Source organism: Echinops telfairi, unplaced genomic scaffold (genome assembly GCF_000313985.2).
Source record: "Echinops telfairi isolate 266 unplaced genomic scaffold, ASM31398v2 ScPeMD7_23;HRSCAF=83, whole genome shotgun sequence".
NCBI classification, from domain to species: domain Eukaryota; kingdom Metazoa; phylum Chordata; class Mammalia; order Afrosoricida; family Tenrecidae; genus Echinops; species Echinops telfairi.
In genome coordinates this window covers 76,757,349-76,770,914 of record NW_022103920.1, presented here as the reverse complement: position 1 = coordinate 76,770,914, position 13,566 = coordinate 76,757,349, and the positions used below count along the sequence as shown (strand labels likewise).

At 38.6% G+C, this 13,566-nt stretch overlaps 1 protein-coding gene across 9 annotated transcripts in view; it reads left to right on the top strand.

The window, feature by feature from the left end:
- The first annotated feature begins 6,731 nt into the window (after nucleotides 1–6,731).
- TMEM196 (transmembrane protein 196) overlaps nucleotides 6,732–13,566 on the top strand; it is a 55,188-nt gene continuing 48,353 nt past the window's right edge. For 5 of the 9 annotated variants that reach the window (XM_030885293.2, XM_045289008.1, XM_045289009.1 and 2 more), the window contains exon 1: nucleotides 6,732–6,901. In XM_030885293.2, the coding sequence (XP_030741153.1) occupies nucleotides 6,737–6,901 (165 nt within the window). In that variant the 5' untranslated portion in view covers nucleotides 6,732–6,736. The remainder of the gene's footprint in view (nucleotides 6,902–13,566) is intronic. The other 4 variants (XM_004702708.2, XM_045289010.1, XM_045289005.1 and 1 more) reach the window with 2 other exon arrangements.

Sequence of the window (13,566 nt, the reverse complement as noted above, 5' to 3'; positions counted from 1 at the left end):
GTCAGTTGGCTAAATAGCTGTCTTCCAAATTTCCTGGCATAGACGGGCGTGTACTTCCCGTGCTTCTTCTGATTTCTGAGACATTTCAGTGGGTATTCCATCAATTTCTGGAGCCTTGGTTTTGGCTAATGCCTTCGGTGCAGTTTGAACTTCCTCCTTTAGCACCATTGTTCTTGTTCATATGCTACCTCCTGAAATAGTTGAATGTTGACTAATTGTTTTGGGTACAGTGACTGTGTATTTGTTCTATCTTTAAACTTCCTGCATAATTCAATATTTTGCCTAAAGAATCTTTCAAAAATGTTTATGGAGTGTGCTAGGTCTTCATGATCTTAATACAGAATATAATTGCATACCATATAACTTATATATTTATTTTATTTAATATATGTTATTCTTTACATTTTTGGTACAATTTTTAATATATTTTATCTTTTTTAATATAGTCAATATTTTTATAGAACATCTTTGTATTTTCCATTTACTTTCATTGGCTCTTCCTACCTTTATTTTTTATTTAAAATATGTACACAGAATATGCCTGGGCTTTCTCATTTCGTTTTTGTTTTCCTGCTAAGATCTCTTTTAATTTTAACGTTTAGTCTATTGATGTTTGATCCATGTGATTTTTATTAGTGTTATTGGATATAGGTCTCACATTTTCATCATTTGATATTCTACTCACATCCTCTGTTTTATTTTGTTTGCTTTCATATGTTCCTTTTCCTACCATTTATTTGAATTGCAAATATCTTTAGAATTCCATGTATGTTTTTATTCTGGCTTCTTAGCTACATTTCTATAACTTACATATATTGTTTTATATATTTTTAAGTTTTACTGTGAGAATTACAATACATTATTAGCACCCAATGATTGAAGCTATGTTCATATTTTTGTTAGCATTTGTTTTCTTCTGTGTTTCAACTTATATATTGTATATTGTTATGGTAAAATACTCATGGTGGTTCATTCTTTAGTCTAAAATCTGCTTATTTCAAACATAGTATTTTTTTCTCATATGTAATAGTTTCATCTATAAAAATATATTTCTTTCTGTGGTATAGATTTCATTTTCTTTTTATATTCTTTTATTTTCATTTTTGAGCACATTTATAATATTTGTAATACCTTTTTAATTATTAATTTGGAATAAGACACATATCCAATCATTCCATAATTCAATCACATCCAGCATAATTGTACATTTACTACAACTATCAGTTTCCAAACATTCCTTTTCCTAATGGACCCCTTGAGGTGATCGCCCCTTCACCCTGCTACCCAACCTGTGTCCCCCACCCCCCAAACGCATATTTCAATTGCTGACTCTATAGGTCCATCAGCCCCTCAAAATAAAAAACACATACTGAAACTTCAAGAGGGTGACCCCCAATGACCTAATACTTCTGAGATACCCCTTAATATGTACAATTAAAAAAGCAAACAAAGCAATACACCCCAAACTACATAAGATTTTGGAACCAGATCAGGTCTTACACGCCTCCTGGCGGGAGTGTGTTGAGAAGTTTTAACAGTTCAAGTCAGGCTTCTTTCTGCCTTTGACCTACAATACTCAACTCACTACTGCACTTCCTTTAGTGACCACCAGAGGTTTATTTCCTGTAGAGTTTCACTAGTGAATCTTGCTCCCAACCCCCACTCACCTCTTGTCATGCATAGCCTTCTGCAAACCAGATTCTCAGATTTTAGGCTCTACTACTAATCGCTGTCTTCAACTTTGAATCATATATTCACAATCCTTCAGTGACTGATGATGATGTGCTTCTGGTTTTTAAAGTGTTTGTTGATTCCATTATTGCTGTCACTAGAGGATCTATGTGTATTACCTGACTTTTCCCCAGTCCTAGGTCACACGGGCTGGTTCCTCTTACTGAAGGCATTCTCGTACTGTGTACATAGCATGTTTTACCTTGCTGCAGGGCAGCCTTTGCTCTCTTCTTTCAGATGTATTCTGTCAAGTTAGTACACAGCAGTTTTAAGGGTTATTAATATTAAAAGATAAATAGGAGTAAATAAAAATTATACTACTACATTGCTATCTGTGGTAGGCCAGGGTGACTAAAGACAAATCCAGTGACACTCAGATATGTGTCAGTAATTATGCATCAAGGAAATATTCCAGCCAACTGAAGTCCGTAAGTCCAAGACTGGTCCACAAATCCCTCTTCAGCCTCATGCAGACACAAGCAATGATGCAGAATGCAGGAATGTTGCAGGTGGGCAGATACAAGTCATGTGGATCCAGTGGCAGTGGTAACATCACAGGGTTCTGGTAGCAATCAGGAGGGTCAGCCAGCAAGAAAGTGAAAGTCAAGAGAGAAGGGGAGATTCCTAGGTCCTTCCTCCTGAGAAGGCCGGGCCATGAGTAGGCACCATCAGGCTGTACTCTGGCTGACAGGTTGAATACCACCCCTACACCTTTATATCACTCCTCCAGTTGCCATGAAATCATGTAATTACCACACTATTCTTTCTCTCATCTTCACAAGTGTCAAAGTTATTATTGGATAATGACATTTTAGCTATATTATCAAGAACAAGTCATAGAAAATTCTGTTTTAATCCTATCCATACTTTATCTTTAAATAAGAAAGTAATTGAATCTCAATTTTTTTTAGTTGAACCACTTTATCAAATTAGGTACAATTTTTTCAGTCATTCTTATAACCAGGTTAAAATAAAGAAATCTCTAATGCTTTATAATAATTAAATAGTTTGTCTTCTTTTCACTAATATTCAATAGCACATTGGCCCTTCAGTCCAGTACCAAGGGTCACCAGAAATTTGCTTGAACACTGTAGATCAGGTCTCAAAATTAATCATTTGAAAGGTTTGGCACACCTTATACTAATTATTACATTAATCATATTGCCAACTATGTATTATGTTAAGACATGAAGTATGTGCCTACCAACTCTTGCATTTTTATCATCCTTGTATTAAAATTTCTACAACTCTAATTTGGGTAAATCTGTGAGTGAGATTGCAGAACCATGGAACACTTATTGACAGTATGCTGAAAAACAGAAATTATGTACATTTTTCTGCATAGCTAATAAGTATTTTTAGGTTATTCACACATTCTCTGGTGTTATGAAATGAAATCCAGCAGGTGTCAAGCATAAAGCTTGCTTTACTATTGCTTTTGTTAAATTTGTAGAAGTATTGAGCTATTTATCAATGAATTTCTCACTAGCTTTTTTGGTGCCCTGTGCAATATGAAATCGATGCATTTGAAGTATGATGCTTGTGAGGATAGTGAAAGCCTGCTAAAAAAACATACCAAACTGTCTTGGAAGAAGTTTGACCTGGGGTGTTCCTTGGAGGCAAGGATGGTGAGGCTTCATCTTACATGCTTTCGACATGTTGTCAGGAGAGACCAGTCCCCAGAGAAGGACACCAGGCTGAGTACAGTAGAGGGGCAGCAAAAGACAAGAAATAACCTCACCAAGGAGACTGACACGGTAATCTTGGGCTGCAACATAGAGATCAAACATAGGAACAATTTTGAGGCTGGCGCGAGACTTGGCAGGGTTTGTCCTGTTGTGCATGGGGGCGCTATGACCTCAAACCAACTCGAGAGCGCCTAACGACAGCGTGGGACATGAAGGGAAAAAATCAAACTCTGGAATTGTGGAGTTAATGTTATTTGGATGGTTTCCATTGTGTGATTTTTCTCTTCATTTGCTCTTTAATTCTAATTTTCTGTATGGAATACCATTTAGGAACCCTTTCTCTTACTTTATTCTCATGATTATGAAGACATTTTAGATGTCTTCCGTTTATTGTGGCAGGAAATGCATATTACTTTAGAAGGAATGGAAAATAGACTTTGTCTCTCAGAGCAGGTGTAATACAGTTTTAAAGATCCTAACATCATTAATCATGTTTTTATAGATAAATATGGGTTCTGTAGAATGAAAACTTAATTTTGTACTAACTCAATTGTCAAAATGAATTTGTGTTTTTAAAAATTCCTATCAATATTAGGAATTTTTGTTCAACTAATTATAGTTTCCTTATAGATGAAAATTGAATTATTCATAGGTATTTAATTTTCTGTCAGAGGGAACTTTTATCAATGACCCCAGATCACTCAAGATTGTTTATAATCAGGAATAAAATTGAGCTTTATGTTAACTAAGCAAACATATAGGTAGTCATCACTATCAGAGTTGAGAATTCAATCATAATACATGATTTATTCATTACTTTATCCCTGTGAAATGTATCTACTATTGTTAACAACACTTACATGTTCACTACACAAATTAATGTCCCTTTCTATAACACTCCTTCCTACATGTCTTCATCAATCAAGTTATTTTTCTAATCGCTATAATTTGCCATTATTATTTTCCTCCTCGGGAAGAAGAATTTTTAAAAAGAGTAAACTAACTAAAGCCTAATCAAAGCTTAGGCAAAGCAGGTGCATCTTATTTCTAAATATAAACTTGATCGCTTAGATGATTTCTGCAAGATTTATATAACATAAACTATTCTTCACTAAACAACAATCTCTTTGAGAGCATTTTAACAGCTGTATATATAATGGTTTTCAAAAACTGGAAAAGTGAACCCACTAATCATCCTTCAAGCTAAGTATATAAATTGTTCTTCAGATACCACATTAGCTGACAACTCGTGAAGACCTAAGGACTTGTAATTCAATTCATGTTCCTTGGGTTGTTTTAAGGGAAGAAGATTAGAATTTTAAAAAGATGTAAGACACAAGTAGGTCACAGAGGAAATAAGTGTGGTGCAGGATTGAATATGAACGATGAAACAAATCCAAAGAAAACCAAAACATTCATAGGCTATAAATTAATACCATTCAACTGGTATGCTCTCGAGATTGGGGTTAAGGAAAGAAGCTTCTGAGCAGAGGGGATCTTGTGTTGCACTGTTCTTTGTGGTCTCACTAGCGAGGGTGTCCTGGTCTAGTTGGAGTGGTGACCTGACCCAACCTTCTTTTCTTTCAGTTTCCCTTGAATCCATCTCCCACTGGCAATCCAATTTGTCACACAGACGACAAATACGTTGGCTCCACACCTCTCTCCGCTTCTAGGATCTTGATGAAATGCCTGGCAGCTTTTCGTTAGATAAAACCAGCTAGTGCAGAACGTGACCCACAGTATTTTCAACACCAGGACCCCAAACTACCAAGCTTGCTCACTGTTTTACTGATGCACATTGTCATATACCATTCTTCAATGAGCCAGGGTTTTTTGCAAAACAAATCCTCCCCAATGTACACTCAAATACTGATAAATGCACATCTCTTGCATTTGAGTAAGTACACAGGGCCCCAGCCAGACTAACCTGCATCTGAGCATGTGACCGAGCTCCCAAGGAGGAGCTAGAGTCTGCGAGCTGGGAATGAACAGGGACCATTGAGCTGGGAATGAACAGGGACCATCGCACCGAAACGCAGACCTAGCCAACTGCTTCTTTGTTCCCAGGCAAGGAAGGTGACAGGTCTTGACAGCAGGAGGGGAATCTTTAGAAGTAGGCTTGATTCTTGCTCTTCTAGCAGAGGAGTTCCTTGGTGAAGCTCTCCTGGACTCCTAGTGAACTCTTGGCCAGGGTCCCCCACCCTCACCCCCTGGGGTAGCCCCCCTACACACACACACACACACACACACACACACACACACACAGCCTTAGTGAGTTAACGATGGTAGCCTTTCTCCAATCCCCGCGCTTTCTGTTTCTTTCTTTGCTCACTCCCCCCAATATCAGGAGTACAGGCACAAGAAAGTTTCACACAAAAGGAGCCCCGCGTTGACGTAGGCATCGCCTGCCCTCTCAGTTGGATACCAGCCCAGAAGGGAGCCAGTGCAGAGGTAGGGAGCGCTGGGATCCCTGTGGCTAGGGTCCCGGGCGGGGCCGGCAAAAGGCAGCCAAGAGTATTGGTTCTAGACCACAAATTCATCAGGCTTTTCCCTCCTCCGTCAACCACTTAAACCCCAATGAGGTCACTGCAATGAGAGAGAATCGGATCCAGAGAGGGGGGAGTGGAAGAGGACGACGACAGGGGAGAAGAAACCCAGACGCAAAGAGGCCATCAGACAAGGTCGCCTTTTCTGGCGACACAGCAACTGCTGGGAGCATGGTACTGAATGCCGTCCGCAGGCTCTGCCCAGGGGCCGGAGAGACTCGCGGAAACACTTGGTGTTAGCCCGAAAACAAAGGAGAGGAGGCGAGGGGGAGCCCGAGAGGGGACCTGTGAGCAGTCGCTCTTGGATCCCCGGGAAGCCAAGCCCACCTCCTTCCTTGGCCAGGAAAGAGCACCGTGGAACCTGAGAAGGTCTGGGAGGCAGAGGCGCCCGCGGTGCTTCCCTGCGGAGCCTCGCGACGCGGCAGAACTCTGGACAGCTCCCGGGGAGCCGCCGGCTCTGGGCTGGTTCCTGCAAACCCTGCGCTGTGTGTCGTGGGCGCTCTTCTTCCCTGGAGCACCGGACCCGGGCCAATCCGTCTACCAGCCCAGTCTAATCGTGCCGCGACTGGAACAAGCCCTTTGCCTCCGGCGCAGCCAGGCGGAGAGTCTCTGATTCCGGTTTTATTTCTTCCTTGTTGGATACTGCTTCGCTGGTGAAGAAAAAGTTTTGGGGTCTGGTAGGGGGCAGAAGGGGGCCGGAGGCTAGTGGAAGAAAGAAGGTGGAAGGTTGGTTTCCCTGCCTGATCTGGAAGGGATGATGACCGAGGGAGGATGTGCACCAGCGGCCAGATTATTGGAAGCCTCTTGGTGCTGTCCGTGCTGGAGATAGGGCTGGGGTTGTCCAGCGTGGCCGTGGGAGCGGTCAGCTTCAGCCTGGCTCTCCGACAGCACAAGCCGCAGCTCGGAGACTCGTCCCCGGTATGGAGCGGGGTGTGTGTACGTTGAGCCATTTCACTCTCTCTTTGCCTCTTTACGGTGACAGTCAGTGTGTGTGCCCTGGTCCCTCCCTCCCTGGGGAAGAAATTCAAAAAACGATCGCAGGCTTACCTGTAGGTTTGTGTTGGCAAGCGATGCCTCCTGAGGTAGTCCTTTTCTTTAGAACTTGTCTATTTATTTATTTATTATGAATGACCTGGGCTTAAGACTGAATTACATGGCTCGGTTTAAAGTTGGGGGTTCAAGGGCAGGCAGTTCCCCCTGGCTGGTTTTGTAGAGGATTGCCCAGTGGTGCTGCTGAGGGGCTCCAGCCTAGGGAGAGCACACTCCCTCAGTCTCTTGTTTCTGTGAAAAGGAGAATGTTCCATTTCCTTGTGCCAGGAATGAGCAGTGGTAGATTTTATGGATTTTTCTCAGGCCAGGAGTACCCAAGGTATACCAAAGGCTCCATTGATGTTCCTAAAATAGCAACGGGGGGTGAGTGTGGATGCCAGGATTGGAACCGCTGCTCTTCATTCTTTCTTACTAGTTTCATGACACTTCACGTCTGGAAAATCTTTTGTAAGTGATAGGCAGCGAGTTCCCCCTCCGTATGGTAGGCAGCTGCATTCTGATGGAGGGTAGTCAGCCTAAAGAGAACCCAGCCTTGCTCAGAGAGCACTTCTGATTTTCTTTAGGTCATATAGCAGACCCATCATGCTTTATTAACTTGAGGTAAATTTAGGAAGTCTTAGAGGCCCACTTTTTCCACTATCAATCAATAATATAACCCAGTGTGGGCCTAATTGTGATAAACAAGGTTTCTTCTCCTTCCAATCAGAGGTTCCATATCCTTCAGGGTCTCCAGCTTAATTCTTTCAAGCTGACTTACTAGGAAGATATCCCATATTGCTGACAATCCATAGGTGTGGCTAATAATCATGATTTCCTGACTTGATCTTTAAGTGACTGAGATACATTGTTTACTTAGAACTTCAAGAAAAATTCCAAAGTGACTAATTTTGGAGGATGCACTAGCATTCTTAAAATTAATAGTATTATGTTTTAGAGAAATCGTGTTTTGGTTTTATTGTTCAAAGTTTGGTGAGGTTTTGAATTTTCAGAAATATACAGAGAGAAAAAAGAAAAAGGAAAATGGTGTTTAATTCTAACCTGAAAACAGTGGAAGAATATTTATTCTAAATCCAATAATAAGTTATTACTAACCTCCCCCAAGTTATCATTTTCCTTATCAAGCAGTTCTTATCAATACAAACATTACATTTCAATGTTAATGATAAAAGGAAAATGTTTATCTGGTAATGGTATATCTTATATGCGGTAATGATTTTGTTGATAGATAGTTTGATTATTGATGTTGTTAGTGTTATTGTTCTTGAAATGGAAAATTAAGGTAAAATTTCTATTGGGCAACTATCAAAATTAGATTTAATATCAATGTTTAGATAATAGGAGAGAGAAACTTCAAATATTTCTCAAATCATTCTACCTTTGAAATTCAATAATTGAGTGAGTAACTAAGATAGTCTCTAAATAATGTTACACTGTCCAGTTTACAAAAGTTGCATTAGTTTAGCATTTTGTAAAGGAAACATAAATAATGCCTTTTTACTCCAAGATGAGTTAATATAAAGATTAGTTTCCAAATGTGTATACATAGAAAAACATGTAAACAACTCTGTGGAAAGGAAATAAATCAGTCATAACTTCATAGTTGTTATCAAATCGAATTATTTTTATGTTTTACTAATTAACATACCCCAAAATTCATGTGGGTCGTGCAACAATCGTTGGAATCCCATTGTCTTTCCAGTAAAGTGAAATAACGCATTTGACTGAGTGAATGGAGTTCTTAAACAGTTGATAATTTTTATAAACTAAAAAATTTTAATTTGTGAAGAAATAAATATTCAATTAGGTAAATTATGTTTATTAAATTATAGGTGATAAACTGATTTTTTTCTTTTTTCTTCTGATGATGAACTCTTTCCATAATGGCATCGTGTAATAAATATGTTTATGGGATTGCTATGTATAAGCCCCTGTGCTATTTACTATAGAAAGTATAATGATGAACCGGAATACTGTTCTTCCTAATGAATAAGGGAAGATGGGGGCAAAACTAAGTTTATTACCAGTGAGAAATTAGAGTCGATATCATTTCTCAGAGAGCTATAGGGGCCTATGAAGCAGAGAGATCTTAAACTAGTTCATGGGCTATTCATGGGTAAAGGTACATCATGCTCTTGACAGTTTACTGGAACGTGGTATCACATTGCTAATTCATCTATCACCGTGCATGGTCTGGAGTTAATACCTGCATATAAATTCCAGATCTCCCATCCAGTGTCCTCATTTATCAAGTAAGAATGAAAGTAGTACCTGACTCTTAGTGTTGCTAGAAAGCTCACATGAGATAATTCTCTCTGTGACAGCAAACTCTCCCTGAGTGAAAACAGAATTAGTAGGCTGGCCATGGAGGGTTCAAGAAAGGAGAATCTTTAAGGAAGCAAGGACAAAGGTGGGGCAGAAAGGCATGTGAACCAGAAAGAGAAACCCCAAACCAAACACATTTCAGTCAAGTTGATTCCAACTCATAGCGACCGTATGGGATGGGGACACCGTTTCTGAGTTCAGCGGTGCCAGTGGTAGATCACGATAAAAGAGATGAGGACCGATCACGGGATGTGATGTTCTAGTCTGAGTCAACATATTTATTTCTTCTTCTGGACAGTGTAATATAAGATACAATAATAATTTATAAATTATCAAGGGTGCATGGGGGAGAGGGCAGGAGGAAGGGAGGGGGAGGGGAAAAAAGGAAAATGAGCTGATTCCGGGAACCCAAGAGGAAAGCGAATTTTGGGAATAATGAGGGCAACAAATGTATAGATGTGCTTTACACAATTGATCTATGTATTGTGATGAATTGTATGAGCCCCAATAAATTGATTTTTAAAAACCAACACAAACAAAAATAATAATAATGATAGTACTAGTGCTGATATCTCAAAGAGACTTCAAGGAGAAGGAAAGGGGGGTAGATAAAATGATGAATCTGTTTGATAATTTAAGAATTTAAAATCTGCATTATTTATTCACATGAGTTCAGATTTTACAATAATTACACTGGTCAGGGAAGTCTATAATCAGAGTTTATGTTTATCAGTTCAAAGGCAATTTTGGAACACATTAATATCATTGTTCTGAGATTTCTGAGATAAACTTTAGGATTTAACAGAAATCAAGCTTGCACTATGAAGAGATTATTTCTTATTTATGGACTCTAAACAGAAGATTTTAATCCAGAAAATGGACATTGAAAATCTAGGCAACTATCTGATGTGTCCCCAAACTTATAAATACAAAAAAAAGCTTAGAATAAAATTAAATCAAGGTAAAGGGTTTCAAATCCTTAAGATAGATAACTACACAAATTATGTTCAATCACCTTTTAATAATGGGAAAAGGAATGGTTTCCAAGATGGTGAATCTTGATAGGAATAGACATCCTTAACTTTCTCCTGCATGTGGACTGTAAAGGATTTGTACAACTCGCTTCATGTTCAGCCTTCCAAGTTCCTGTGTGATCTTAGGGGAGTCATTTTTCTCGGCTGCGAGAGCATCGCCTTAATGGGAATGGACTGGATTCAGTAGTGCGCGTATTTCTGGATCCTGGAGAATCAGAGCAGCCATCTGCATTGTATTTGGTATATAGTATGCTATAATTCCATCCATATCATCATTTTATAAAATTTAATTTAGTAAAAGAACCTCTCTAAGTCCCAAATGAAAACCACAAAGTAACCTTTTAAAATATTAAAATTTTCCATGTCTGATCTTATAAAGTTGGAGTGATTTTTTATTGCTCATTTTTCCAAACAATAATTGATTCATATGTTATAATTTTATTTTCTTGATGGTTGTAAGCAAAACTTAAAGCACAATCAAGATTTATACCTGTTCTTTGAACTCTTGATTCACCGAGGCAGTAGCTCAACCAGTCAAAATACTGAGTTCAATTTCATCTTCTGTACAACTGATTCACATCATAGCAACATAAATGAGAGACTGCATACAAGTAAAAGCTACTCTAAAATATGGTTTCATATGTGCATCTTCCCAATGTATTTAATTTAAATTAAACAGAACAATACATTGAAAGAAGCCCTGAAAAGAGTTTCTTCAAATGTAGACAAATTTGGACCTATAACCAGATAATACAGCCTTTTTCTCCAAGCTCGCCCACAAATGTACAGAATTTCTGATATTTAAACAGTGCCTCTATCTTTGGAAAAATATATACATGTAGGTTTTATGCTCCATTTTAGAATTACTTTTGATGACACAAGTAATTAATAAATATATTATCCTTTCAAACAGTTTTTAAAAATCATCAATACAGTTTTCTCCCTTATCATCTGTTCAGATGTAACAGTACACATTTAAAATGTGAAGCGTTCATGGGTATCTCCTGAGACATAAGTATTGTTTTAGACATATTGATTAACTTTGCACCAAGTTTCTGGATATAAGGAAGCTAATTTATGAACACTGACACATAAGAATCTCTTCCTTTTATGACTCACACCCAAGTGCTATTAGTTAAGTGCTGCTGGTTTTCTGGGAAAATATAGCTATTATTCAGAGAATCATACTGCACCAAAAAACAAACCGAAACAAAAAACACCTAAGTAGATTCCATGTCTGGTGTTGATTGATAATGGAATGATGCAACAAAAATAATGAGTTTTGTCATGACCCAATGATATTTGTCTTAGTTTAGATTTCATCCACTTATAATTGATATGCATTATAATTTCTCTCCAGAGTCAATGACAATGTCTGTTTTGAGATCCTGGATTTTATCCAAGGATATAACTGGTCTTGAAGTCCTTGCCTTAGAAATATTAGAGAGTTGTAAGTGATGATATGTGCATGTGTCACCCACTCGTTGATAGTTTGGTTGAAAATATAATCAGAATAAGGGCAAACGTCTTCATCTGGAGGATGTGTGCATAAAAGTCCTAGTAGAATCTCTGTACTGTCTGTATTATTAGCCACAACCACTGATACACTCTTTTACTATAGACCAGTAATTTAACATGTTTGCAGGTTTACAAAGCCCCCTGCTGGCACTGAATGTTTGGGCTATGAGAAACATGGTCCAACCACCCAACATAAAAAAAGGTCATCTTTGGCCTTGATACAAAGTAGACCAGATTTGGGCACACATACATACAGACAAACTCCCTGGGGATAAAACCCCCAAGTATATGATCAAATGATGATGTATCAGAAACTTATGACTTGAACAAAGAATTGTTGTCACATGGACAAAACTTTACATCATGACTTCATTTACAAATACACACATGAATATTCTTTTCATCTAAATCTATTACTTTCAATCGAATTTTTATACCTAGATAGTCAGAGACAGGAGTCCTCGGTGTAATGGTTACCTGTTGATCTACTAACTCCAAGGTCAGCGGTTTGAAACTACCAGCTGCTCCGTGTGAGAAAGAATAGGCCTTCTACTCCCTTGAAGGATGATGGCCGCACAGTCCCCCAGGGGCAGGGCTACCCGGTCCCATAGAGTTTCTGTGAGTCTGACTTGATTTGATGCCAGTGAGTTTGAGTTTGAACCAGTTTGAAAGTTACTCGAAATACCTAATTTAATTGTATTAATAATTTAATCAAATTACCAGCCACACACTTTGCAGATAGGTGTTTCAGCATGCCAGTGGCCAATGCCAGGAGAATTAGGTCATGGGATGTAAAGACTGACTTTTAGCATACTTCTAGAAGAGAGAGAGAAAGAATTGCGTTTGACTCCTTTCCTCTGTGATTTACAAAGCTTCTGGCTAAAGCAGAGATTGACATTCTGTTGAATGACAATCATATGATTTGGATATCTCACTCAACAGAACAGCAATACTGGCAGCTTCCTTGTTTTTTTTCACTACTCAGAGTTTTCTTTTTTTGTAACAGGAGAAACTAATAGTATTGATTTCACTGGGTTATGGGGAAGCTATGAAGACAACACAGAAAAAGCCTGAGTCCAGAGCCCGGCACAGAGAACTGTAGTTGTTACCTATCTTCTGCTGTCCTGTAGGCCCCTCCTTCACTTCCAGGACCAAGCACCCATGCTCTTTGCTCTTTGAACACTGGCTCTCAGCCTTTCTGTAAGACCTTTAGTCAGCAGGACTTTGTCAGAAAGGCAAAATAAAAATGCAGGTAAATATCTCTCATAAGGGTATTTAACATCTTGGAGGCTTGCATGATCTGATTTGAACTACCCGTCTAGCTGTTAAACCAAACACTTAATACGTGTTTATTGCTAAGAGAGGCATCCAATATTTTCTAAAGTTTACTCACAATCTATTATTAAATATTGGAGAAATTATGGACTCAAGCAACAACAACAAAAAGAGACAAAGTAATGGCAAGCCTTAAGTAGATCACTTTGGGAGTCAGGGTTCTGAGAACCTGTGGAAATAATGCCAGATATGATTTATTATTTGTTCATTATAGACCAGGTGCTTCCAAATAGATCAGGTCCAATATTAACAACGTCGTGAAGTATGTACAACTTTTCTAAGTTTACGTAAGGAATAAAGGAACTTTTTTAGTGTGCTACATTGTTATTTAATCAGCCAACT